General features: G+C 41.6%; 1 protein-coding gene across 1 annotated transcript in view; it reads left to right on the top strand.

Annotated features, from left to right (window-relative positions):
- Positions 1-25,000, top strand: part of LOC117496666 (leucine-rich repeat-containing protein 49) — a 49,528-nt gene that overhangs the window by 14,303 nt on the left and 10,225 nt on the right. The window contains exons 9-14 of the mRNA XM_034148384.1: positions 2,513-2,574; positions 7,012-7,159; positions 12,126-12,209; positions 14,086-14,261; positions 14,688-14,783; positions 24,084-24,312. Coding sequence (XP_034004275.1) covers positions 2,513-2,574; positions 7,012-7,159; positions 12,126-12,209; positions 14,086-14,261; positions 14,688-14,783; positions 24,084-24,312 — 795 coding nt within the window. The remainder of the gene's footprint in view (positions 1-2,512; positions 2,575-7,011; positions 7,160-12,125; positions 12,210-14,085; positions 14,262-14,687; positions 14,784-24,083; positions 24,313-25,000) is intronic.

Here is a 25,000-nt window from a genome sequence, read left to right on the forward strand (position 1 = left end):
TGCTATATTTAGTCTCAGACGGCGTGCAGTGGCCGCTGCTCCACCAGCATCCATACAGGGAGAGGGTTAGAGGGAGCTACATGTAGCACTGGATAGCATGATTTGCAGTTTTTAAAAGATTGAAAGAAAACACACCCCTGTATTGCTGAGCTGCACAGTAAAGAATTAGACAATATAATATAACGCAAAAATATATTTCAATTTAATATGTCCAATATTATGTTGCCATATGAGTCACAATCTTTCTTTCCGTGTATTGGTCATAAATGCCAAGTGGATTAGTTTTTTTACCACTAAGGAGCAATAAGCCTGGATTATCGAGAGTTTATGGCTAGCATCTTTGCACATTTATATACATACTCAATATACAGAACAGGTCAACATGACCGTCCAATTTGAGTTGTGTTTCAAACCACTTGACAAATAATTGCTGCCTTTTTAACCTTTGAGAAAAGTTAGATTCCTTTGGCATAATTTTAGCTGGACACAAATTGCTTAAAGGTGGGGTAGGTAATTCACTTCAGAAACACTTTTTGTTATATTCCATGGAATGCTCTTAACATCCTGATAGCAATGAATAAATTAAATGCTTTGACAATAAATACATAAAAATATTTCATCTTGGAAGCCGTGGCGCTGTAAAAAGCACGACCAATCATCTGAGCCGGCCCGGCTAAAATAACTGGATGGCCTACCTGCCTGTCAGCCTTCCATCTCGTGCACAAACTTATCTCGTGCCCTCATTGGTCATGTGCGCGTTCGTGTGTGTTGGAGGAGGGGCTCTGTAAGGAAGTCTGAAGGAAGGGGCAGATTTTGTTCGGCTGCGTACTTTCAAATTCTAGCGCACTCGAGCTGGTTTCTCTATTCTTACCTACCCTAACTTTAACAACTTTAATGGTTTAATGTTTTAATACTGGGCAAACATCAACTTCCTGTATTAAAACACACTGTCATATTGCAAAGTAATGGCTCTTTTCAGTCATTGTGTGCTTTTAATAGTTTTCTTTGTCTGAAAATGTAGAGGAATGAGAGCGTTACAATGAAAGTAAAACAAAAAACACCTCCTACACATTTTAAGATGAATCTATACCATGGATCTAATGCTGTGCTGCATGGAAATAAATCTGACACTGTGATGGTTGTGATTAGCTAACTTATTTCATTTCTATGGACAATGCACAGTGCTCTTTCTGCTCTAAAGAAACAACTTGTCAGTATAGGTCTTTATCAGCTCTCATGCGAAGATATCAAAACATCTAACAGAGCTGCTTCACTAAGTTTGAACTTCTGGTAAGTTTGAGCGAGTGCTCTTTGATTTGTTTAATCTCACCAAGAGAGTTTCCTTATGGTTATTGATTTGGATGAATCCTGTTGTATGTGCCCCATTCTTTGTGATTAGATGAAACTAGACAATCCTGTGTACAAAGTGTTCACTAAAGATTTACAATTATATCATTATATTATTACCATAGACTAAGCATCAACAATGCATCGCAACACTTCTTAACAGTCTCTAGCATAGCTCCTGATGTTGCAAACTGTACTTTAGTGAGTATTTTGCCTCTTAGAATCGATGAAACTGTGTACTATATTTATACTGTATGGTGTGCGGCCGGGGGTGGTAGGAGTTTCTCTACATGATGAGAGTCTGCTGCAGTGTTGGAACCACTCTCTGCAGAGGAGCTAGCATAGCTGAAATGCTAATAGGCTGATCTGATTTGAATGGAGACTGGCAACAGTTCTGGAGGAGGCTGTGAAGGCGGTGGCAGCATCACGGGCGGACTCTGATGCTGCTGAATCAGACTGGGAGTGTCCTCTCTGCCTCCAGCATGTACAACACACACACACACACACACACACACACACACACACACACACACACACACACACACACACACACACACACACACACACACACACACACACACACACACACACACACACACACACACACACACACACACACACACACACACACACACACACACACACACACACAACAGTCAGTGTGATTGTGTGTTTGCTCACCAGCTGCTTCTCTTTACCCCATCCTCTTACTTAATGCTGCATTGCCTCAGCTGCCTGATGGAGGAACAGCCCTCATCCCAGACTTTCCGTTCAACCAACCCAAGCTATTGTTCTTGCGTGACGAGATACAGTAGCCGTGCGACTGCATGTGTTCTCGTGGCATTTCTCCTCCTGCAGCAGGGGATCTCTGCATTAGCGCACACTCCACTCTCCCTCCCCTCCCCCCTTTCCTCCTCTCTCTCCTGCCCCTCCTCTCCATGTGCAGACAAGGCAGCGTGCTGTGTGTGTGTGTGTGTGTGTGTGATGTGTGTGTGTGTGCATGCGCAGGGTGGATGTGGATGCTGAAAGCTGCAAGGTGACTGAGGGAATGGAGAAGGATACAGAGCTCTGACGAGATGCAGTGGCCTCTTCCAGAACATCCTCTCCTCTTCACATCCCTCCATTTCTCTCTGTTCTCTTCACCTCTTACTCTTTCTCTTTCCAGACTGAGGTGGACCTCCTGCCCTGCTTGCAGTGCCTCTTTCTCAGCTGCAACATCATCACCAGGTAAGCTTTCGTACCGCTTAACTCCCTCCTCCCCGCAGATGGTGTCCGGACATTTCCCCGTCCACTCCCTGGGCTCTTGGCGGGGGCCTGGCCAACACGCTGCAGGCAGGACACACACAAACACACACACTGAATACACTGGGGCGGCATTTACTGTAACCTAGAAAACACCAACCTAGATATGTTCTGTATTGTTAGGAATAAGCCTGCTATTATCTAAGAAATGGGTGTGCCTATAAAGTTATTTAAAGCCGGCTAAGAGAGAGGAGCTCACTTTCTTTGAGATTTAATGACACATTTGAAGGTTGAGTGGATTAAATAGCAGCATCGCTAGGTGAGAGGTGCGTGTAGGATGAATGAGAGGTGTCTTTTCTTGCCTGCTTTACACACTTTTCCCCATATCTGTGTTTTGGAGGTGTTAACTTGTTAAAGCAACGTAGCGGTCCCACTAAATAACGCTGCCTCGAGGAAGGGCCTGTACTGTACGTGGGATTCAGGGTAGGACAGTCTTTATTATCCTCCCTGACCACAGTCACCTTGTGCTGTGATACATCTGACCTGACACCTCTCAAACCAGCCCTAGTAATTTATATGTGTTCACTTCTTCTCCTTATTGTTATTATACTATTATGACCTTATGGTGAATGCGTTTTTAAATCAATTACTGTTTTGAATGCATGCTCACCGTAGCATTTGAGAAACCTGCTGTGTGTACGTTTTGCATTTGTCCAATGCTGATAGGAGAACAGCTGTGCTCTGTTGCTAGGTAGTGGCACAGAGCTCCCTTGGTGCAGTCAGGTTGCCCAGTACAGGATGATGGAGCAAAATCCACATCCTCAACATCCTCATGTCGTTATCTAAATGTGACTTTAACCTTCTTAAATTAAATACTTTAAGAATCCAGAGTAAGACAGAAGTCAGAAAGAAACATTTGTCTTTCTATGGACCTTTGGGACAAGCGGATGTTGACTTGTTATTACTGCAACTATTATTGAGCGGTTTTATAAAAGTAATTATACCCAAAGGGGCATTGGTCACCGCGATAATGAATGCAACAATTATGATAAATGCATCAGATGCACCTTCAGGATTTCTCAAAAACAGATCCCTATGGTACATTAGAATATTATATAATTATTCAAAGCACTCATGGGAATTAATAAAACATAACAATTACCTAAGTTAGTGTGTGTGTTATAGTCTAACATCTACAGTAACATCTATTGCACTTTAGGTAGGTTTTGTATCTTCTCTTGCACTTTACATGTCGTTGCTGTTATATTGTATTACCATGTCATAAATACTTGTGTATGCTGCTCTTGCTCTCTTGCACTTTTTGCATAACATGTATTTTGTTTTTGCTATGTTTGTAAAATGTACATTTCTTAAATGTTTTTATGTGAGGGACTGCGGATGGAAATGAGCTCAAAGCTAAATCTGGCACTGTTACGCTTGACACATTTTAATGTTTTAAGTGTTCATTACCGTGCATTGTCCCTGCCAAATAAACGATTAAACAAATAATTAAATTAAATAAGTATGTTCTCTGACTGGTTCAGATATTGCAAATTAGGGAAGTGAATTGGGAAATGATCATACAGTTCTTTATTTAATAGTTCATCAGGGGTTTATCGTCTGACCTTTTTTTCCCTCTGGCTCGGCTCAGGTACAGTGCAGAGGGTTCATACGTAGTTCCAGGCGTATGATTCATCAACGCTATTATCACAAATTAGCCGTCTCCTCAGTGTCACTTGGCTTGGTTGTGGTTTTCCATGTCTTCCTTTGCCACGGGGTGATTTCATCAGAGTAGTGAATATGTTTCCCTTCACTGCCCCCTGTGTAATGCCAGGCTGCCAGAGAGCCGGCTAAATTACCAGTTTTTCATGTTGTGTTTCATTCTGTTGATAAAGTGTAGATTAAAGAATTCAAACACAGATACAGTGCGGGGTGGTTGTCTTGTTAGACTTAAGGGATAGTTCAGATTACTTAAAGTGGACCTATCATGCTATATTTGAATAATATAGTGTAGGACCATACCTATATAAGGCATATTTATACTCAAATTACCAAACAGATCATGCATTTTAGCCATGCCTCATTTCGCTCAATTTGAAATGTTTTAGCTCTGTTTTTGCAAGGGCAGATTCTGTGAGAACAGCACCATCTACAGGCCTGGCATATGTACTACAGCGTCTCCAGCGCTTTCGAACGGCAATGGCCGTGGCTGTCTCCTCCTGATTGGTGGAGTTGGCCCAATAGCCATAGCGCCACCGTCCTGACGTCAGGACAGTGTTCAAATCTGGATCAGTTTTTATCAGATCCGTTGCAGCCCCTTTTTTAGAGATTTGGGTATGGAGGAAAATAGAGAGGGTTGTGTTTTCTGACACTTGGTGAGTTCCCTGGAACACCGGGGACACATATTCATGTATAAAAGACGTACAAAAGTGCATTTTGCATGATAGGTCCCCTTTAAAGTAGAGTCTTGTGAAGCACTTTTCTGAAGTAAGTTGAAAATATCACTCGACACCGGGATGAGAATCAATAGTCAGGTACTAATTTATTCTTGCAAGAAGGAGCAGAGTTAAGTCACATACAAAGGATATGGTTCAACTCACACACATGAGGTATGCTGCTCAAGGGAGCAGGAAGTAACATCAAGCTAATATAGTCTAAAGTCAGGAGGTACCAAACAGTGTCGTAAATCGGTTTGGCGTCATCAGGTGTCGGGAAGGCGTCGGGACATCTCTGGAAAGGCAGTGTTGCTCTTTGCCCCTCAAAGAGGAGAGGAGACAAAGTGTGTGTGCTCTCGTTGGTATCAACAACATGAATTATGCCCTGCCTTCTCCTATCTACGAAGAGGCAGCTGCGAGGTCACACAGTGCAAAGTCACACACAGTATCATGCCCATCAGAATAATAGAAGACACCTTGTATTTTCTCCAACATAAGTGAATTAGCTACAATAGATGGAGGTAGACACGCCCCCCTGTTTAAGTGTCAAATGCTCAAATAACAAAATCAATACCAGTTGAAGTAAACACTATTTAAAATATTTGTACTGCTTTATCATGCTATCGGACCGCCCTGATCAAGAGTGAACTGAAACTCTCATCTATGATCTTGTTACAGCCACCAGACCCCATTCACAAACAACGTTAATCTTACCTGGCAGACCACAGGAGTTGTTGGTCTACTGCTGTCTTGATGGGGTAGTTATTTCATGTTTTTGTGTGACTTTGGTTAGTTTGGATTCACCAATTCAACACACACAAACAAAACAATACAGGCGGCAGTAGACCAGCAACTCCTTTGTTTTTCAAAGATAAAAATACTCTTTTTATAAATGGAGACTGGTTCCTTGTCAGAAAGGGCTGTCTGGGAAAAGTTGTCAAAATATTGTAATTATAGCGACACTTTAACTGATATTGATTTGTTTTAGAGATATGCTTTTCTTTAGACCCTATCCACAGTAGTTCCTTTCGTTGTTACCATGCAGTAACTACTGTCTGTTTCTCTAAACTGGAGGTGTAACTGCCGCTATATCCTGAGAATAAGGATATGGATAAGTACCCTAATGCAACCCCACTTTAAAACAATCCAAAATATCCCTTGAAGAAAGGGATGACTCATGTTTCCTAAAACATAGTTACCTCCCCATACATTTTGAACACAAATACCTGTACTTTCTACTTCTTACATTTTGAACACAAATACCTGTACTTTCTACTTCTTACATTTTGAACACAAATACCTGTACTTTCTACTTCTTACATTTTGAACACAAATACCTGTACTTTCTACTTCTTACATTTTGAACACAAATACCTGTACTTTCTACTTCTTACATTTTGAACACAAATACCTGTACTTTCTACTTCTTACATGTTAAACACAAATACCTGTACTTTCTACTTCTTACATGTTGAACCCAAATACCTGTACTTTCTACTTCTTACATTTTCCAAACAGGCTGGTTCCTTTAGTTTGAATGTGTGTTTGGTGGCGTGATCATTATTATTTAGAGTCATTGCGTGCCTATTGATTTGAACACGATCCGTGTATCCATCATTTCCTGGTCTTCTCTAAAGAAGAGGGACCAATGAAAACGTTGTCATGTTGCCGTTGTTCAGCATGGAAACATTCATTAGCTAACAATGACATTATTGTTCTATTAATATAAAGGGAGGTCAGGTACTCTTTAAAACAGCTGCTAGTTATGGGTACTTTTTACTGAAGTACATTTCAAAGCCCAAACTTCTTTACTTTTACCAGAGTAAAGAAGTTTAGTCAGTACTTCTACTTTTACCAGAGTATTTTTAAACACGAGTATCTGTACTTCTACTTGAGTAAAGGATGTGTGTACTTTTGCCATCTCTGTGTGTTTGTATATCTTTGACTCTGGGTCTCATTCAAATAATTGTTTTTTCATTTTGTGCAGTGTCGATCAGCTAGCCTGCCTCGGAGAGTCGCGCTCCCTTTCTGAGCTCACCCTGGATGGGAATCCTGTAGCCCTGGAGACATGGTACAAGCAGGCCGTCCTGCGCTGTGTGCTTCATCTGAAACAGCTGGACATGAAGCGCATCACAGTAAGAATCCACTCTCTAACTGTGTGTGTGTGTGTGTGTGTGTGTGTGTGGTGTGTGTGTGTGTGTGGTTGTGGTGTGTGTGTGTGTGTGTGTGTGTGTGTGGTGTGTGTGTTGGTGTGTGTGTGTGTGTGTGTGTGTGTGTGTGTGTGTTGTGTGTGGTTGTGATGTAGTGTGTGTTCGGTGCTGTTGTGCTGTGTTAGTGTGTGTGTAGTGTGTGCTGTGTGTGTGCTGTTTGTGTTGTGTGTGTTGCTGCTGTGTGTGGTGTGGTGTTGTGTGGTGTGGTGTGTGTGTGTGTGTGTGTGTGTGTGTGTGCACGCGCGCGTGTTTACAAGTTCAAAAGTCCACTGGCCAAATTCGGCAAATTATATCTGAAAATGAGGTTTTCTAAAATGAATTTATTGTCCATTTTTCCTTTATCTTCTACTAATTGTTTTGACATGCCACACTTTTAATTATGTAACTTCAGCATCATCAATCATGATGAAATGGAAAGAGGGTGTAGAGCAGGGGTGTCAAACTCAATTTCATCACGGGCCACATCAGCATTTTGGTTGCACTCAAAGGGCCGGAAGACTATATGAAAATACATATGTAAATATTTAATACAAACGTATGTATTATGACATTATTGCCTCTGCATTGGATCATTATCGGATAGGGTAATAACTTCATAATTAACTACGTCTGAAAGCAGAAGTCTAGGGCAAATCATTGGAAGTCTCTTCAGTGAGAATGTCACAAAATGATTTTTTTTTTTAAAGCCAAATTCTGGAAAAAAATTGAAAATGTAAAAAAAGTGAAATTTTGAAGAAAAGTCAAATTCTGAAAAAAAACATATTTGAGATGCATTGTGGGACATTTAGTTTATGGGCAACGTGCTTCTGTAAATCGGCCTGTAACCGTATAATAAACGTATTATATTCTTTCATTCGGGCTGGATTTGGCCCCCGGGCCTTGAGTTTGACACCCCTGGTGTAGAGTTATGATGACCAACCCATGGTGGAATGTAAGGAAGCACATTTACTCAAGCATTGCACTTTTTTACAATTTGTTGTAGTATTTTTATTTTATGATACTTGATACTTTTTACTGCACTACATTTTAGATGCTGATGTAATTTTGAATCTACTAAATGTATCTGACAGCTTTAGTTACTAAACAGATGTAGATGTTTAGCTAATACAACATATACATAAGCTAATGAATAAACATTCAAATGTAAAAACACCCAACAGCAATATCCAAAATATTCAGATTAGCTCCACCTTTACTCGTTGTGATGAACCCATAACAGGTTACAATAAAATACTACTGAAACTTCCACCACTGCCATTTTATAGCTACACTATAAATCTCTCAGAACCCATACTTGTGCTGTATTTGTTCATAAGCCGTAATTGCATTATATATCTGATCACATGTTCAGCTAATGACCCTAACCTTAAAGTCACAGTCTGTTACTGGACATCTTTATCGTGACCATGACTTGAATAGAATAGAATATATCTTTATTGTCATCATACAAAGTACAACGACATTTCTTTGGCAACTCTCACTGCAGTAAAAAATAGACACAATTAGAAATAAGAGAGAGCCAAGTCGCTGCGTCTGCATCAGTGTTCATTTCGTCAACGAAAACTATGACGAAATGTTTTCGTCAACGACCTTTTTTACACGACAAAGACGAGACGATGACGAGCTAAAAATAGATTGTTGATAATAAAAACTATGACGAAATGTATATTTAGTTTTCGTTGACGAGACGAGACGGGACTAAGGTGTTAATGGTGGACTATCGGACATTCAAAATGCAGGGTAAGTGCAAGTGTCCGTCTTGTCAAAATGCATCTTACGTTTCTAACTTGCAATATCATTATTTCCGCTCTCTTCACTCCAGAAAAGCGATCTCCCTGTGTCTCTCTGTGTGCGGGGGGCGGGGCCTAACTCTCTCCCTGTGTCTCTCTGTGTGCGGGGGGCGGGGCCTAACTCTCTCCCTGTGTCTCTCTCTGTGTGCGGGGGGCGGGGCCTAACTCTCTCCCTGTATCTCTCTCTGTGTGCGGGGGGGCGGGGCCTAACTCTCTCCCTGTGTCTCTCTGTGTGCGGGGGGGCGGGGCCTAACTCTCTCCCTCTCTCTCTGTGTGTGGGGGGCGGGGCCTAACTCTCTCCCTGTGTCTCTCTCTGTGTGCGGGGGGCGGGGCCTAACTCTCTCCCTGTGTCTCTCTCTGTGTGCGGGGGGCGGGGCCTAACTCTCTCCCTGTGTCTCTCTCTGTGTGCGGGCGGCGGGGCCTAACTCTCTCCCTGTGTCTCTCTGTGTGCGGGCGGCGGGGCCTAACTCTCTCCCTGTGTCTCTCTGTGTGCGGGGGGCGGGGCCTAACTCTCTCCCTGTGTCTCTCTCTGTGTGCGGGCGGCGGGGCCTAACTCTCTCCCTGTGTCTCTCTGTGTGCGGGGGGCGGGGCCTAACTCTCTCCCTCTCTCTCTGTGTGCGGGGGGCGGGGCCTAACTCTCTCCCTCTCTCTCTGTGTGTGGGGGGCGGGGGCCTAACTCTCTCCCTGTGTCTCTCTGTGTGCGGGGGGCGGGGCCTAACTCTCTCCCTCTCTCTCTGTGTGCGGGTGGCGGGGCCTAACTCTCTCCCTCTCTCTCTGTGTGCGGGCGGCGGGGCCTAACTCTCTCCCTCTCTCTCTGTGTGCGGGGGGCGGGGCCTAACTCTCTCCCTGTGTCTCTTTCTGTGTGCGGGGGGCGGGGCCTAACTGACGCTGCAGCGGCATGCACACAGATTTTTAAGAGTAGTAGTACCGTTAAAAACCTTAGCGATACCCGTCCCTAGATATTACACAAGCAAAGTGTTAAGAGAGTGCTTTACGAATTTCAACACTTGATTGACTTCCAATTTCAGATACCTGTATTTGCCTAACTGAATTGGTTTAAAGAGAGAAAACATTTTGACTCAAAGTCGACTAAAATGTAACGATTTTTCATCGACTAAAACTGGACTAAAACGTTTTGAGTTTTCGTCGACTAAAACTAGACTAAAACTATGAAGGATAAAAAGGACTAAAATGTGACTAAAACTAACAACCATTTTCGTCTAAAGACTAAGACTAAATAAAAAATAGCTGCCAAAATTAACACTGGTCTGCACGCGCCATTATGATTTTACAGTCCAAATCAAACCCTGAAAGGCGGTCTCCTATTCACGGTCAATGGGGCAAGCTCCTGTAAATCTTTACGATGCAGAACCCGTCTTTGTTTTCGGACATTTTTGCAGCATTCATCATGTTCCCGGTCGCGTATTAAAGGGCATACATGCATCAGTGACTTAACTATAATTATAAACCAAGCAATCTCAATACAATGAGTATTCTCAAGCATAAACATGAAGTCATTGTATTTGTACAGCATGCCAGCCAAGTGCTGCGGTGAAACCCCAGCATGCTTTTAGAAGCTGTCAAGCAGGGAGCACCCAGGTCTGAGCTTGCTCTTTAAGAGGAATCTGTAAATTTCACACACCTTGCCCCCAGAACACATACTGCTGATTCTTTAGAACACTCGTAACTCCTTTTTCAACTATTTTCATGTTTTTACTTGATTTTTAAGGTCCTTAACCGGTTTGGCGAGTTTCAAAAATCCATCGTGTAATAAAAACCCCTCCAACACACTTCTGTCCTTAACTGTCAAATCTGAAAAACAGGCAGGGGGTTTCACTTCCAGAAGTCTACCTTGTTTGAGTTTTTGTTGTAGACACTGTCAGCATAGGACACGTTTCCATCTTTTCAAACTGTGCCATGATGTTGCTGGAGGCAGACTGGGATGAAGCCACTGAAGATCTACATTCCCCCCTTGAACCCTTCAACAACACTTGCTCCCAGTGCGAGTCAGATCAGATTATCAGAGATTAAATCTGTGCCTGACTGATGGCAGGTCGGCTATTATTTATGAATGAAATCAGAATTAATACAGCAAATTAACAGATACAGTTCTACATTTGATCTTTAGGGTAAATTATTATTCACATTTCTCAGTTTCCTTTGGTATTAACCCTTGTTTTGTGTTCAAAAGCTGTTACCGTTCGTGGTGTTCGCGGGTCAATTTTGACCCATGACTTATCTCAGTCCAAAACACATCAACGACTAATGACTATCTTCCAATATTGTTTTAACTACATCATAACTAACTTATCCATCCATAACCGTACAATGCTGTTGTAATTTAATGTTATGGGCCAAAACACATTACACCACATATTGTAGGGCTGCTCAATTAATCGTATTTTAATCGCAATTACGATTTTGGCTTGCAACGATTATGAAAATAACATAATCGAAATAAAACGATTTTTATTATTATTATTTTTTTTTTTAATTATTTTTTTTTTTTCAGTTGAATTATACTTAAAGTTCAGGGTAATCAACTGTTAAAAACATACTGTTCGAATTTTTTTTAAATAAATTGATGTTTTCAAAGTAAATGGATAATCGTTTTTAATAATCGTGATATCAATTATTGACCCAAATAATCGATATTATGATTTTTGCCATAATCGAGCAGCCCTAACATATTGCACACGTGCATGTGTGTGTTCAGGTTCAAGTGTTAGTGTACATATTCTTTGAGAAAGGTCGAGTTGTTGCTCTCCCAAAATGAGTTTACAGTAGCGACACACAGCATCTCAATCTGTCCCCACCAGCTCCTGATGATTTTGCCACTATTGATCCGACAGAGGCATCGTCACAGACAGCTGAACACCCCCCTGGCTCTCGGCTGGCACACTCAGATTGTGTTGGCAGCATTGCATTCTGGGAGTTTCGGCTTTCCCAAAACAGCTGTGCTTCGGTTGATCCGAGAGTGAAAATCAGACAGATAATCCTGTGATCGGTGTTCCAGTCTCTCCCATCCTCCCCCTCTCTACTGAATGATTCAAAACTCATGAATGGAGCGACTCTCTGATCGCACAAGCTATCTCTTTCAGGACGAGGATCGGCGCATGGCTGGTGTACAGGCTCGAAAGGAGGAGGAGAGGAAGAGGGAGGGTCACAAGCAGACCATTCATAAGGTACCGCTCTCAACCCATCATGTTGTCTTTGTGTGCCTGCGTTTACAGTTTAGCAAGTGATTGTGACGGACTACTCTTGGAGAGTAGCAACAAGTGTCCTCTGAGCGAATAGCGTCCTTTGAATACAGTGAGGGGTTGTATTGTTAGTTATTGAAGATTAGTTGGATGAAGCTGCGTATCATAGCTCTCTGAAACGACCCCATACTCTGCTGCTTATGAGATTAACAGAGTTTAATGCATCCAGCTGAATGTTACACATACTGTAGTTTGAATACAATTGCATTGCATATTAAAGTATAAAATAGCTTTAAAAAGGCCATTATCATTTTAGGATCCAGATTATATTTACAATACGATAATACTTTATTGTCAGAACAAGTCTGACATTCTTCTTGCATCACAGTAGCACCATTTGCAACATCAACAAGGACAAATATTCTAGACAAGAAACAAGGGAACAGACATTTAACACAACATCACGATCACTCAAGAGAAACATGTTAAGACCCTCTATTAGATCTTAACTCTTTATTTCATTTGAGAACGGACTGGTGCACAATTTAGTGTTTATTTGGACAATAATGAAGTCTTTGTTCTCCTATTTGTTACAAATATGTTATCCATCATAACATATTTGATGAAAAAGCTCTAAAATATTTACCGTTTTTTGTCTTAACGTATGTATTTTTTTAATTATTGAAGCTGTGTAGGACAATAAACAAACAAACATTTGATTCAGACATAGATTTTTTAAATATACACAGCTATAAAGTATTTCTTAGCTTGATCTAAGATTTTCTGTCTTATACATGCAACTGTTTTGCAGTAAACATGTTTGTGTGTGTGTGTGGGTGCCAAGGTACATATTGATGTGTCTCCTCGCTGCAGAGGTGTCTTCTGCTGAGAGATGGTCTTTGTGCAGGACTCATTGTCTCTCAGTAACCTAACTCCCGTTAATCCTTGCTGTTGAGAAAATATGTTATATTGAATGTCCTCGCCAAAGATACTGACTCACCCCTGCATCGGGGAGTGGCACATTCCAACCCTTAGCATATCGAAACTACAGCCTGTCCAGGAGAGAACAATTCAAAGAACGAATGAGCAGAAATCTTCTCTCTTAAAGGGAGGGGATGGCACTTTTACTGCTGTATCTGCATTCAAATGCTGCAGTAACAAGAGCAAATACATTGGACTAACACATGCATATAGAATTTCAGATCTAACTTTAATGAGGTTATTAAGCCTGTGATTATTTAAGAGGGACAGAGTGGTTCCATTAGCTCTGTGTATGACCTCTGTGTTTGGCTCAAGAGAACTGTCACATGAAACCTTGTGTGTGTGTGTGTGTGTGTGTGTGTGTGTGTGTGTGTGTGTGTGTGTGTGTGTGTGTGTGTGTGTGTGTGTGTGTGTGTGTGTGTGTGTGTGTGTGTGTGTGTGTGTGTGTGTGTGTGTGTGTGTGTGTGTGTGTGTGTGTGTGTGTGTGTGTGTGTGTGTGTGTGTGTGTGTGTGTGTGTGTGTGTGTGTGTGTGTGTGTGTGTGTGTGTGTGTGTGTGTGTGTGTGTGTGTGTGTGTGTGTGTGTGTGTGTGTGTGTGTGTGTGTGTGTGTCTGTCTGTCTGTCTGTCTGTCTGTCTTCTGTCTGTCTGTCTGTCTGTCTGTCTGTCTGTCTTGTCTGTCTGTCTGTCTGTCTGTCTGTCTGTCTGTCTGTCTGTCCTCTGTGTGTGTGTGTGTGTGTGTGTGTGTGTGTGTGTGTGTGCGCGGTCTGTCTGTCTGTCTGTCTGTCTGTCTGTCCTCTGTGTGTGTGTGTGTGTGTGTGTTGTCTGTCTGTCTGTCCTCTGCCTGTGTGTGTGTGTGTGTGTGTGTGTGGTGTTCATGAAGGAGAAGCGGCGTCTGGCGATCCGTAATGCGGCGCAGCAGTGGGAGGGGGTCAGGGCCAGCCTGGAGCTGCCACCAACAAATGCTGCTAAAGAGGAAGTGAGTCCAGAGAACAGCCCCGCCCACAGCCCCGCGCAGACCAATGGCCTCGCACAGGAACCGTCTCCAGATGAACCCAGGTAGAAGATCAAAACATCTACCTGTAGTGCTATTTCTCAATCTAGAATGTGTTGGTGTGAGTTGCTGAGTGTTTGAGATATCAGGTGTAGAGATGTCCGTCTTCGCTCCAAGGTGAAGGAACTCATTGGCTTGTGTGTGATAAATACATTTGAAACACTCAGCAGAAATGTGTCTTTCGAGAAATCATGGTTTCTAAACAGAAATTCACAATTCTGGATCAATAAAGTATATCTTATCTCATCTAAAGGTAATACACAGACCTTGTTGTGAGCTTTTAGCAATTTCTTTCCACCAAACTACTTATAACAGTTTTTAAACCGGTTAATAATAGTTAACCTTGTCTTGCTGTGATCTCACCTGAGAGGTGTTTGAATGAAATAGCTATCTCTGTTCTGAGTTTGTTTGCTTTTGTTTTGTTTCATTAGGCGGGTCAGCCCAGGTTCAGGACCAGAGCGACCGCCAATGGGAATGGAGAACAGACTCCGGACCAACAGCCGTCCAAACAGCCCACGGGATCCAAAGTAAGACAACAAAAGATTTGTTCTCTCTTCCCCTGAAGAGGATTCAGATCTGACTTGTTGAAGTTAGCGGTGACAGACAGTGATTGACAGATGGTTTCAATCATATGAACTGCAAAGTATTTTTAGCTCTAACATAAATTATGTGTATCTGGCACATCATGTTACTTACAATTGACCTGCTTCATATGAAGGTTTCTTAGCAGTGTTGTTTGCAGCTGAACAATGACAAATGTTTTATGAAGGATAGAGATCATCCTGGAAACAGATTTGATTCCTGCAACAGCTGCTACTGTACATCCAAGGTTCAAGGCTCTTTATTTGTCAAACGAACATAGCTACAGTGTAGTTATGTCGATGAAAATCTTGTGTCACAGGCTTCTCCAACAGTGCAACACAAAACACAGATAAACAGAAAAAAATAGTGCAAGTAAATATTAAATAGTAAATACAAGAAGCAAATAGTTTAAAAAAGTGAAATAGTGCAATAAGAGTCTATATGCAAGTCATTTAAATATGATATATTAGGTAAATAGATAAATAATTTTTAAGTAGCAGCCAGATGAATATTGTGGATGTTGTTGCAACAGTTCAGGTGTTTAACAATCTTATTGCCTGTGGGATGAAACTGTCCCTGAGTCTGGTGGTTTTAGTCCGGATGCTGCGGTACCGCCTGCCAGACGGCAGCAGACAGAACAGTTTGTGGCTGGGGGGGATGGGGGTCTTTTATAACAAAAAGATCCTCCGTGGATGGCAGCTCCGTCCTGGTGATGTTCTGTGCAGTTTTCACCACCCTCTGTAAAGCCTTACGATTGAGGGCGGTGCAGCTGCCGTACCAGGCCGTGATGCAGCCAGTCAGGATACTCTCTATGGTGCACCTGTAGAAGTGGCAGAGTATCCTGGAGTCCATGTTGAACCTCCTCAGCCTGCGGAGGAAGAAGAGCCGCTGTCCAACCCCCATATTGAAATATTCTTTAAAACAAAGTTTAGTTCATCTAGGAGGTGTGTGTTGTGGCTGCTGCAGAGCTTTGTGAGCTCCCTGGTCAAATCAGGACATACATCCTTAAGATGAGACACTTCTTAATCCACTGTTTATTACAAGCTAGGTTGAATGTGAGGACATATCACTCCTGCCCTGACTGTGACCCAGGTCTGGATGAGTTATGAAAGTGAAGGCTGAGATTAAAGTGGCCATGCACTATACAGTAATTACATGTTTCCAACGGGGCTTTTACTGCAATGAAAATGTCTCGAAGCACAATCCCTGAATGGCAGCGGCTCTCCTTTACAGGGTCTATTACAACCTCAGTCATGTGGCCTAACAGGTTATGGTGAGGAGCTGGACTCATGCGATACCTCACTGCTTTGAGATGCGAGTTTTATTGCTTTGGCTTGTATTGAATGACAAAAATACCAAGGGCCATTACAAACCCTGGCACCAGCAGTAACTAGAAAGAGAAAATATGTGACTAAAAAGAAAAAACGATGAATAACACCTGTGAATATCCACAGCAGGTGGGAAATGTCAGTATGGTTTCAGTCACCGTTGTTTGGGTTTCATGAAAAGTCCACACATGTTACCTCTGATAGCTGTACTAGATGTGAAAATGATTCTGCCCAATGTGTAGGGATGGGTATCGTTAAGGTTTTACGGTACTACTACTTTTATCGATACCGCTTATCAACCCGGTACTTTAACGGTACTTTTATCGGTTCTTTTGGAGAAAAAGAAAAAACCTAACATTGCTTTTTATTTAAATTTAATTAAATACATAATATTTCACATCAAAAGAAACAACAATGTTTTAACAAATCGTATTAAATAATCTGATGACAGAATTGTAAACAGAATAGCTGAAACTTTAACAAAATAAATAACTCAGTTACCTCTAATCATTAACCCATGTTTGTATAATTTAGTTAACTCTGTGTGTTGCTGCTAGCATACATAACACCTGACGTGGAAAAGTTACTCGTGGATGGGGCTACAGAGCTTCTAGAAAGACAGTCGAACCGTCTGAATGTGGTGCACTTTTGCTAAATGTTTAGACAAATTGCTCGTGTTACCGCCCTTACATGCTAAACTCTTATTGCACTTTTGGCAACGAGCATTGTCCACATCGAGACGGGTAAAGTTTAACCACACCTCGGAGCGAGTTCTCTCCACCATCTCCTCCGTGTGTGTGTGTTGCTGCATGTAGTAGTCGTGTGTGTGTGTATACTGCCCCGCCCCCTCAAGCAGGCGGGGGAGAGAGATCTCTCATCTGGATTGGAAAGATCAAAAATACAAAAAATAATCATAGACGCATTTTGCAGTCTTTTTGCATATTAGAAACGGAGTTGGCGACACTAAAACTGCAATATAATGTTTGTGTAGCAATAATACATATGGCATATATTTTTTACATGTCTCCAGTAGCCTACCGATAAAATAATTCAGCCCCGGGGCCCGTTTAATACCAGGGCTCGGTACCCATCCCTACCAATGTGAAACGTGCAGGGGCAGATGATAACATCTGATTTGAGGTCTGTGATTCAGCACTCTTGCCTCTAGTGCTCTCAGCAGGAAATTCCACAGTTTTGGTTAAAAGTGTGAGCATTATAGTAAAAAGAAAATGGCTTAAACATAAAGAAAATAATTGCCCTGCTTCAGAATGTAGTCAAATGTGATGATGACATGATTTCATCTGATATTCATTAGCAGCCCCAGTTTGGTGACAAATTAAAATGAAACTGAAATGAATTTTGACAGCACATTCAACATGATGATGATCCTGCAATAAGTTATGGGACAATAGCTGGTGTCACTGTGCCAACGTGTGACTGTTCCTATTAGAACCATGTAAGATTTATGTCTCCTAGTTTCCCCTGAGGGAAGGGATTAAGGGAACACGGCAGAGATTGAGTTATTACCCAGAAATCCAATCGTGGTGTTGGTCACCGTGTGAGGAGGCCTTTGTACTATTCATACATTTATTTAATAAAGAGATGTGCTGACACCCTGAACAGGTGGTTTTGCATACAAATGCATGATTTATCCCCATGATGGTGGGAGGGTATCAGGAGTTTACAGTCTTTAGCACTCACATCTGCTCTACACTGAACATGAAGCATTTGTTTTCACTTTCTAAACTGAGATCGTAAAAGACTCTTTGGAAATGATGAAGACCTTTTTGAACATTAAACCATGTAAACATGTCACAGTAGAGGCACACAATATGAACCATACATAAGCACAATAGGGCCCCTTTAGGGACACTTTAATAAATCTAAGTTGTGTTTTATTTTGTAGTTTCGGGAAATTGGAACAATATCGATGATTATTTTCATGTTTTAAAACGTCTGGAGAACTGCCAATTGCATTTGACACACAATCCAATCCACTTTATTTCTATGGCACATTTAAAAACAACAGAGTTGAACAAAGTGCTGTACAAAAAACAGACAGGACATGAAACAAATGTAAAACACGAGACAATGAAACCAGATCAGAAGCCACAGAATGAGAAACTCTCCGACATGACGTAAAAACAATACAAAACACTAGTGATAAAAACCCAAATTTAAAAGCACAAGTGTCACCTGGTCTGTAAATGCCAGGGAAAAGAAGTGGGTTTTTAAACGAGATTTAAAAACAGGCAGAGTTGGAGCAAGTCTAACCTGGAGGGGCAATTCGTTCCATACTTTTGGAGCTGCAACAGCAAAGGCTCTGTCTCCTCGCTGCTTCAACCTCGATTTAGGGACGACCAGAAGGAGTCTGTCGGCCGACCTCAGTGACCGTGTGGGTGTGTATGGTTTTTAAAAGTTCTGCAAGGTACGGTGGGGCTAAACCGTTTAGGGCTTTGTATGCAAACAGTAACATTTTAAATTGTATTCTAAAATTGACTGGTAGCCAATGTAAAGAGGCGAGTACAGGCGTAATATGTTCACGCCTGCCTGTCCTTGTAAGGAGGCGTGCAGCAGCATTCTGGACCAGCTGTAGGCGAGACATGGAAGCCTGGCTTACTCCAATGTACAGAGCATTGCAGTAATCCAGTTTAGTGGATATAAAACAATGTATTACTCTCTCAAAGTCATTAAAAGAAAGGAAAGGCTTGACCTTTACTACAATTCTTAGCTGAAAAAAGCTGGATTTTACCACAGAATTGATCTGTTTGTCCAGTTTAAAATCACGATCAATCCGTACACCCAGGTTTGTTACAATGGGTTTCACATATGGGACAAGAGAATCCAGCACAGGTGGGGCATTGGGGCCACCACTGGGTCCAAACAGGTACATTACGTCTCATAATTAGATCTGTTATTTTACAACGTTAACGTATATCATCTGACTTTATTTTGTGTCTCTGAATAATTGTACTCTTCACAGTTGAGTCCATTTGTTTTCACTTTTCCGACTCAGATCATAATAACTTTGAAATGACTGCTCGGACAGTAATCTTTCATATGTATGTCATAAGCTGTATCTTTGGGGGGATTAAGTTGTGAGAGATGACAGATGTCCCTTTAAAAACGTGTAGGATTAAGTGAGACCTCCCTAATTGAATTACAAGAGTCTAGGATCCATGTAATCGTGACAGACTCTTCATTAGGTCTTCCCCGCCTCTCTTATTGTTAGCTGCTGTTGTGTTCAGGGCCACCTGGCAGCGTCTCAGCTGTGATTATGGGACAACAATACATGACACAGTGCAGTGTGTTGGTGGCAGGCGTCCACAAGCGACTCTCATTCTTTACGTGGCTTTTGTACATGTTACGCTCTATCTCCTGCTCTGCTGTCCTGATTTACTGCCTTCAGCACTTTAACACGAGGAGGCGTGGCGTGTCCTGATGATTAAGCAGCCTTTCAGTCTCTGTTGCCTCCCCTTCTATTACCACCAAGTGTCTTTGACTTTGCAACCCTCTTCAATATCAGGTTTTAAAGGTCACCTATTATGCAAAATCCACTTGTTCATGTCTCTTCTACATCAACATGTGTCCCCCCCTCTGTGTAAAGAGATTCTGAAAGTTTCAGGAACAAAGATTCTCTCACTTTTTGTCCTGATCCATTTTTATAAAAACCTGTCTGAAAATGAGCTGATCAGATTTTGGCCACTTTATGATGTCGTAACGATGTTTTGTCTTGTGTAACCATTAGCCAATCACCAACCAAGGTAACCCCCCCCCCACCCTATCACCTGAATCTCCTCCTAGAGCACCATTGTGTTCTTTTTAACCAAATATCTCTCAGAGGGGCGTGGGGAGGGGCTCCTTATTTTCATCTAAAGTAACAGACAGAGAATCAGCACTTTGGAAACAGGGCTGAAACAGAGGGGATTATGGGATGCTGCAATGATCTGTTTGGTATTTGGAGCCAAACACTTCAGAGACAGGTTTTGTATATATCTGAGATCTGTAATATATAGATGAAAAACAGTATAATAGGGGACCTTTAAGTTGAGCCTTGCAGGTTTTTCCTTCCTCTCCTACTTCTTCTATCACATTGAAAGTTCTCCCAGTATAATAGGGGACCTTTAAATGTTTATAAAGTAACACAGCTGCTCTTAATCAATCTGTTTTAATGCACATTTCATTATCTTAAAGACTGCACTCATATTTTGATATCACATACTTATATGTTGTTGTTTTTGTAGCTGCACTTGGAAGTAGAAGTAGTGTGTTGTCCAAGTCCTTGACTCTATCATTGCTTTCGGTCTCACAGATGTGTGTTTTGTAACCATGGTCTTTGGGGTAATAGCTTTCTATGCCATCAGAGGTGTTTTAAGGCGGAGTCTGGCAGGTGGTTTTTGGTAATAATTCTGAAAGGATGACAACAATTTAAATTCACTTTCTCGAGGTTGTGCACATACATTGAGGTATCTTAAACGTCTAAAAAAAAGTCAGTTTTCAAGTCAGCTATTCAGATTTGGCTCCGCAAATACCACTTGCAGACTGATTACAATAACCCCCCCCCCTCCTCTGAGTATCTCCACTCAAGGCTTGAGAAAAACATGTGCTTTTTTGGCAGGGGGCTTAAAGAGACAGGTGCTTAAATGGAACATTTCCGAGAGAGGGTGAACACAGGTGAATTTAAAAAGAAGTAACAACAAAATTATGTGTTTTCTGAACATTAAAACTTGTCTGGCAGTGGCTCAGTCAGTAGGGGCTTGGACTGTGAGCCGTAGGGTCGCTGGTTCAAGTCCCCGACCAGACCTAAACATGGAGTGTGGACTGCTACTTGGAGAGGTCCCAGTTCACCTCCTGCCCTGCCGTGGTGTCCTTGAGCAAGGCACCGGACATCCCTCTCCCCCCTCCACTCCCATTGCTCCCTGGGCGCTGTGCAATAGCTGCCCACTGCTCCTAGTACTAGACTCCTGCTACTAGGATGGGTTAAATGCAGAGAACACATGTCACTGTGTGCTCTGCATGTGTGACCATTACAGAGGGTTTCATCCCTCCCTCCGATTCTATTCTATATTGTAATTATAATCTAGTAAGAAGCTTTATTTACAAGGGTGAACTTTCATGTTAGCACGATATGTCCGCTTTAATACACCCTCCCCTTCTCATTTTATACCATGACATTTCCCCTTGACATTTCATTAAGAAATACTTTCATTTGAGGTGCATGGAGGTCATGTGTCAATCAAATATAATTATTGAGTGTAATATTCCCTGTCTGTCACTGGTTCATTTGTTCAAGCTGTACTACAAAATTAATCCGGTTGTTGTGTTTACTGTAATTTGTGGCTTTTTTGTCACGCAACTCCCAAAGGGTATTTAAAACTGATTAAACTCTTGGCCTCAAAAAAAGACTTTGAGTTATGTCACACTGTATACTCATAAAGACACTTACAAGCAGACCACACACAGACACACACACACCAAAACTTTCCCAGAGGCTTACAGCTGTGTTCTGAACTGGTCATGTAACACTAACCCGTCTCCTGAGGCTCATGACCACCACTCACCTGTCTTTTACACAAAGATAAATCAGAGGAAGTGACTGTGGGAATACTTACAAACTCATTCTGTGCAGAGCAAGTTCTCTGTCTCTATCACTGCTCCCTTTTTGTCTCCCTGATGTTTCTCCTGAACTTCTATCTGTTCATTTTGAAGTGTGGCCTTTAACAATCCACGTTATTTGTTTGTCTGCTCTTTTTGCTGCTAAATGATGATAAACTGTTCCTACTGTCCGGTACAGAGAGGGGTCACCTCGGAGGGACCAGTCTCTCTGTTCCTGCAACAAAGCTGTCCATTTCCAGCTTTATGTTGTTTCCTGATGTGTCCACCTCTCGTCTACAGACTCCAACACACTTTCTAAAAATTGGTCTGAACAAGAATCTTGGATTTGAGTTCTGCAATCAAAGGATTAGTCCTCTAACCACTATGGCGTTCTGCTGCGGACAGATTGGAAGGGTGTGAAATATGAATAGGGGCGATAAGCTTGTTGGCGTGCTGAAATCAAAATGATCAGAGTTGGGTAGCGTGTAGCCATCTGATGTCCTCCTGACCCAGAGGGCTTTGCACACACAGGGAGATTAACGTCTCCTTCAGACTCTCCCAGAAACCCCACTCTCACGACTCTCTTATCAGGGGAGGGCACTTAAACTGTCCTGAAGAATAGAAGGCAATTACGCCGGACAAATAGGACATTGGCTAGACTGTTGCGTGTTCTGCTGGAAAGTGCAAGCTTTATCAAACACGTAAGCAAAGCTATACTGTAAGAGCCACTTTAGCACACATTACATTTGAAAATAGATGTTAACGTTGGCATAACAGATTAGAAAAGTTGTACGATAGCATAATATTTGTATAATGTTGCATATATTTTCCAAATGTGGACTATGCTAAGGTTTTTTGTTTGCTACTGTATTCTTGTGTTTATGCTATATTTCATTAATTAAGACAGGTGTTAGTGTCGCCAAGTTTACAAGTTTGGATAAAAACAGCTTATTTAATGCAGAGTTTGTAGCATATTACTATTAAATCATCAAGTCAGTAGTGGACCGGGCGAGACATAATAAGGGTAGAAATCACCTGCCTTGACAATGTCATTTCATTTGAATATACCTTTGTGAAGTTTTACCCCCCTCTTTTGAGTATTGGGTCTTCCCACAAGTCAGAACTATGATATCCTGTGGCCTAAGAACTTGATACATTGTATAAACGGTCACTATTAAAGTATTTTGTGCTTATCAGGGCTGGTTAACAAAGTGTGTTTGTTAGCACGATATGTCCGCTTTAATACACCCTCCCCTTCCCATTTTATGCCATGACGTATCCCCTTGACATTTCATTAAGGAATGCTTTCATTTGAGGTGCATGGAGGTTCACATTATGTAAGAGTAATGTGTCAATCAAATATAATGATTGAGTGTAATATCCCCTGTCTGTCACTGGTTTATTTGTTCAAGCTGTACTACAAAATTAATCCGGTTGTTGTGTTTACTGTAATTCGTGGCCTTTTTGTCACGCAGCTCCCAAAGGGTATTTAAAACTGATTAAACTCTGAGGCAAACTATGGCCTCAAAAAAGACTTTGAGCTAAGTCACACTGTATACTCTACTCATAAAGACACTTACAAGAAGACCACGCACGCACGCACGCACGCACGCACGCACGCACGCACGCACGCACGCACGCACGCACGCACGCACGCACGCACGCACGCACGCACGCACACACACACACACACACACACACACACACACACACACCAAAACTCTCCCAGAGGCTTACAGCTGTGTTCTGGACTGGTCCTGTATATAAACGGTCACTATTAAAGGATTTTATCTGATTTTATTAATCTAACATGCTTCAATAGCAATATATATTATTTTTATGTTGGTCTTTTGTTATTTCTTAATCGTGTAACCTTTATTAGAATTATGGCATTTTATTACTATTACCTTTTTTTCATTTCTGTTGTACCTATATGTTCACTTTGTTTTATGGGGTTTTATATTTTATATTGTTGCGATTGACTCAGTTGTCTTGTGTCTTATCTGTCAGAGAGAAACCATTATTTATTTTATTTTTATTATCATACATTTTACCTCCTTGTGTCTATTAACCTGATACATTTTATATTTTCCTGTGAAGTTCTTAACAAGTAATCTGAGGGGAATTTCTTGTTGTTTATTTTTAACTTGTGATGTGTCATTTTGTAAAGCACTTTGAGCTGCAAGTGCTATATAAATAATAAATAAAGCTTTATTATTATTATTATTATTATTATTATTATTATTATTATTATTATTACTATTAAAGTATTTTGTGCTCATCAGGGCTGGTTAACAAAATGTATTTCTGTATATTCTGCAGGCTGGTGGAGGCGGGCAGTGTGCAGAGCCTCTCTCTCTCCGACAGTCACCTGGCGGAGCTGGACGGAGACACGCTGCGGTTGTTCGGCCCCGGAGCCCTGGAGGCCCTGGAGCGAGGCTGGGGGGTCCAGACCGCCAGCGCTGTCACTGTTATAACTTTCCGCTACATCAACTTTGACGCCATCATACCAACACTGCCGCGAATAAGGGTCAAGTTCCCCAATCTATCGGTGAGGGCACTGTCATTGTCGTGGCGATTTAATCCGTTTCTACATTTTATAGCCACTTTTCTCTATCGGGGTTGTGGGTTATGATGACGCGCGTTGAATCACATCAAATGTATTCTTTGATCAAGGCGGCATTCAAACATGAAGACAAACTTCCTCGCTTCAAAGTAACAAAAAGTTCTCCGTATCAAAAGGGAACAAAAATAATCCCGTCTAATCACACACTCACTCAGCTGTGTTCCATTGTCATGCCATATATAGACATATAGACATGCACGCCATACCTGACAGCGCACATTTCACAACAAATAAGTGAGACTTAAATGAACCATCTTTTAAACCGTAGTGTGACTCACTAAAACAAATAGTTAAAAGTTTACTCTTTATAATATTAAGCCTAACATTGAAACCATAATGATGAAAGGAAATGGCTCTAACAATCATAATGAGCCATTGGATAACGTTGAAGAAGACAAAAATATAATAATCATGTTACTATTTGACATATCACAATGAGTAAAGCTTTTTGAGGTGTTCACTCGTGGAACCGGCCATCTCTCAGTCAAATAATCCTTGTTCTGGCCTGCATCCACTGATCCATTTCGTAAATCAGGCAATAGAACTTGTAGGACTAGAGCAACACATTAACCATGTAAATGTTTCCATTTACATCATCGATCTTGACCAGTTG

Source organism: Trematomus bernacchii, unplaced genomic scaffold (genome assembly GCF_902827165.1).
Source record: "Trematomus bernacchii unplaced genomic scaffold, fTreBer1.1, whole genome shotgun sequence".
NCBI classification, from domain to species: domain Eukaryota; kingdom Metazoa; phylum Chordata; class Actinopteri; order Perciformes; family Nototheniidae; genus Trematomus; species Trematomus bernacchii.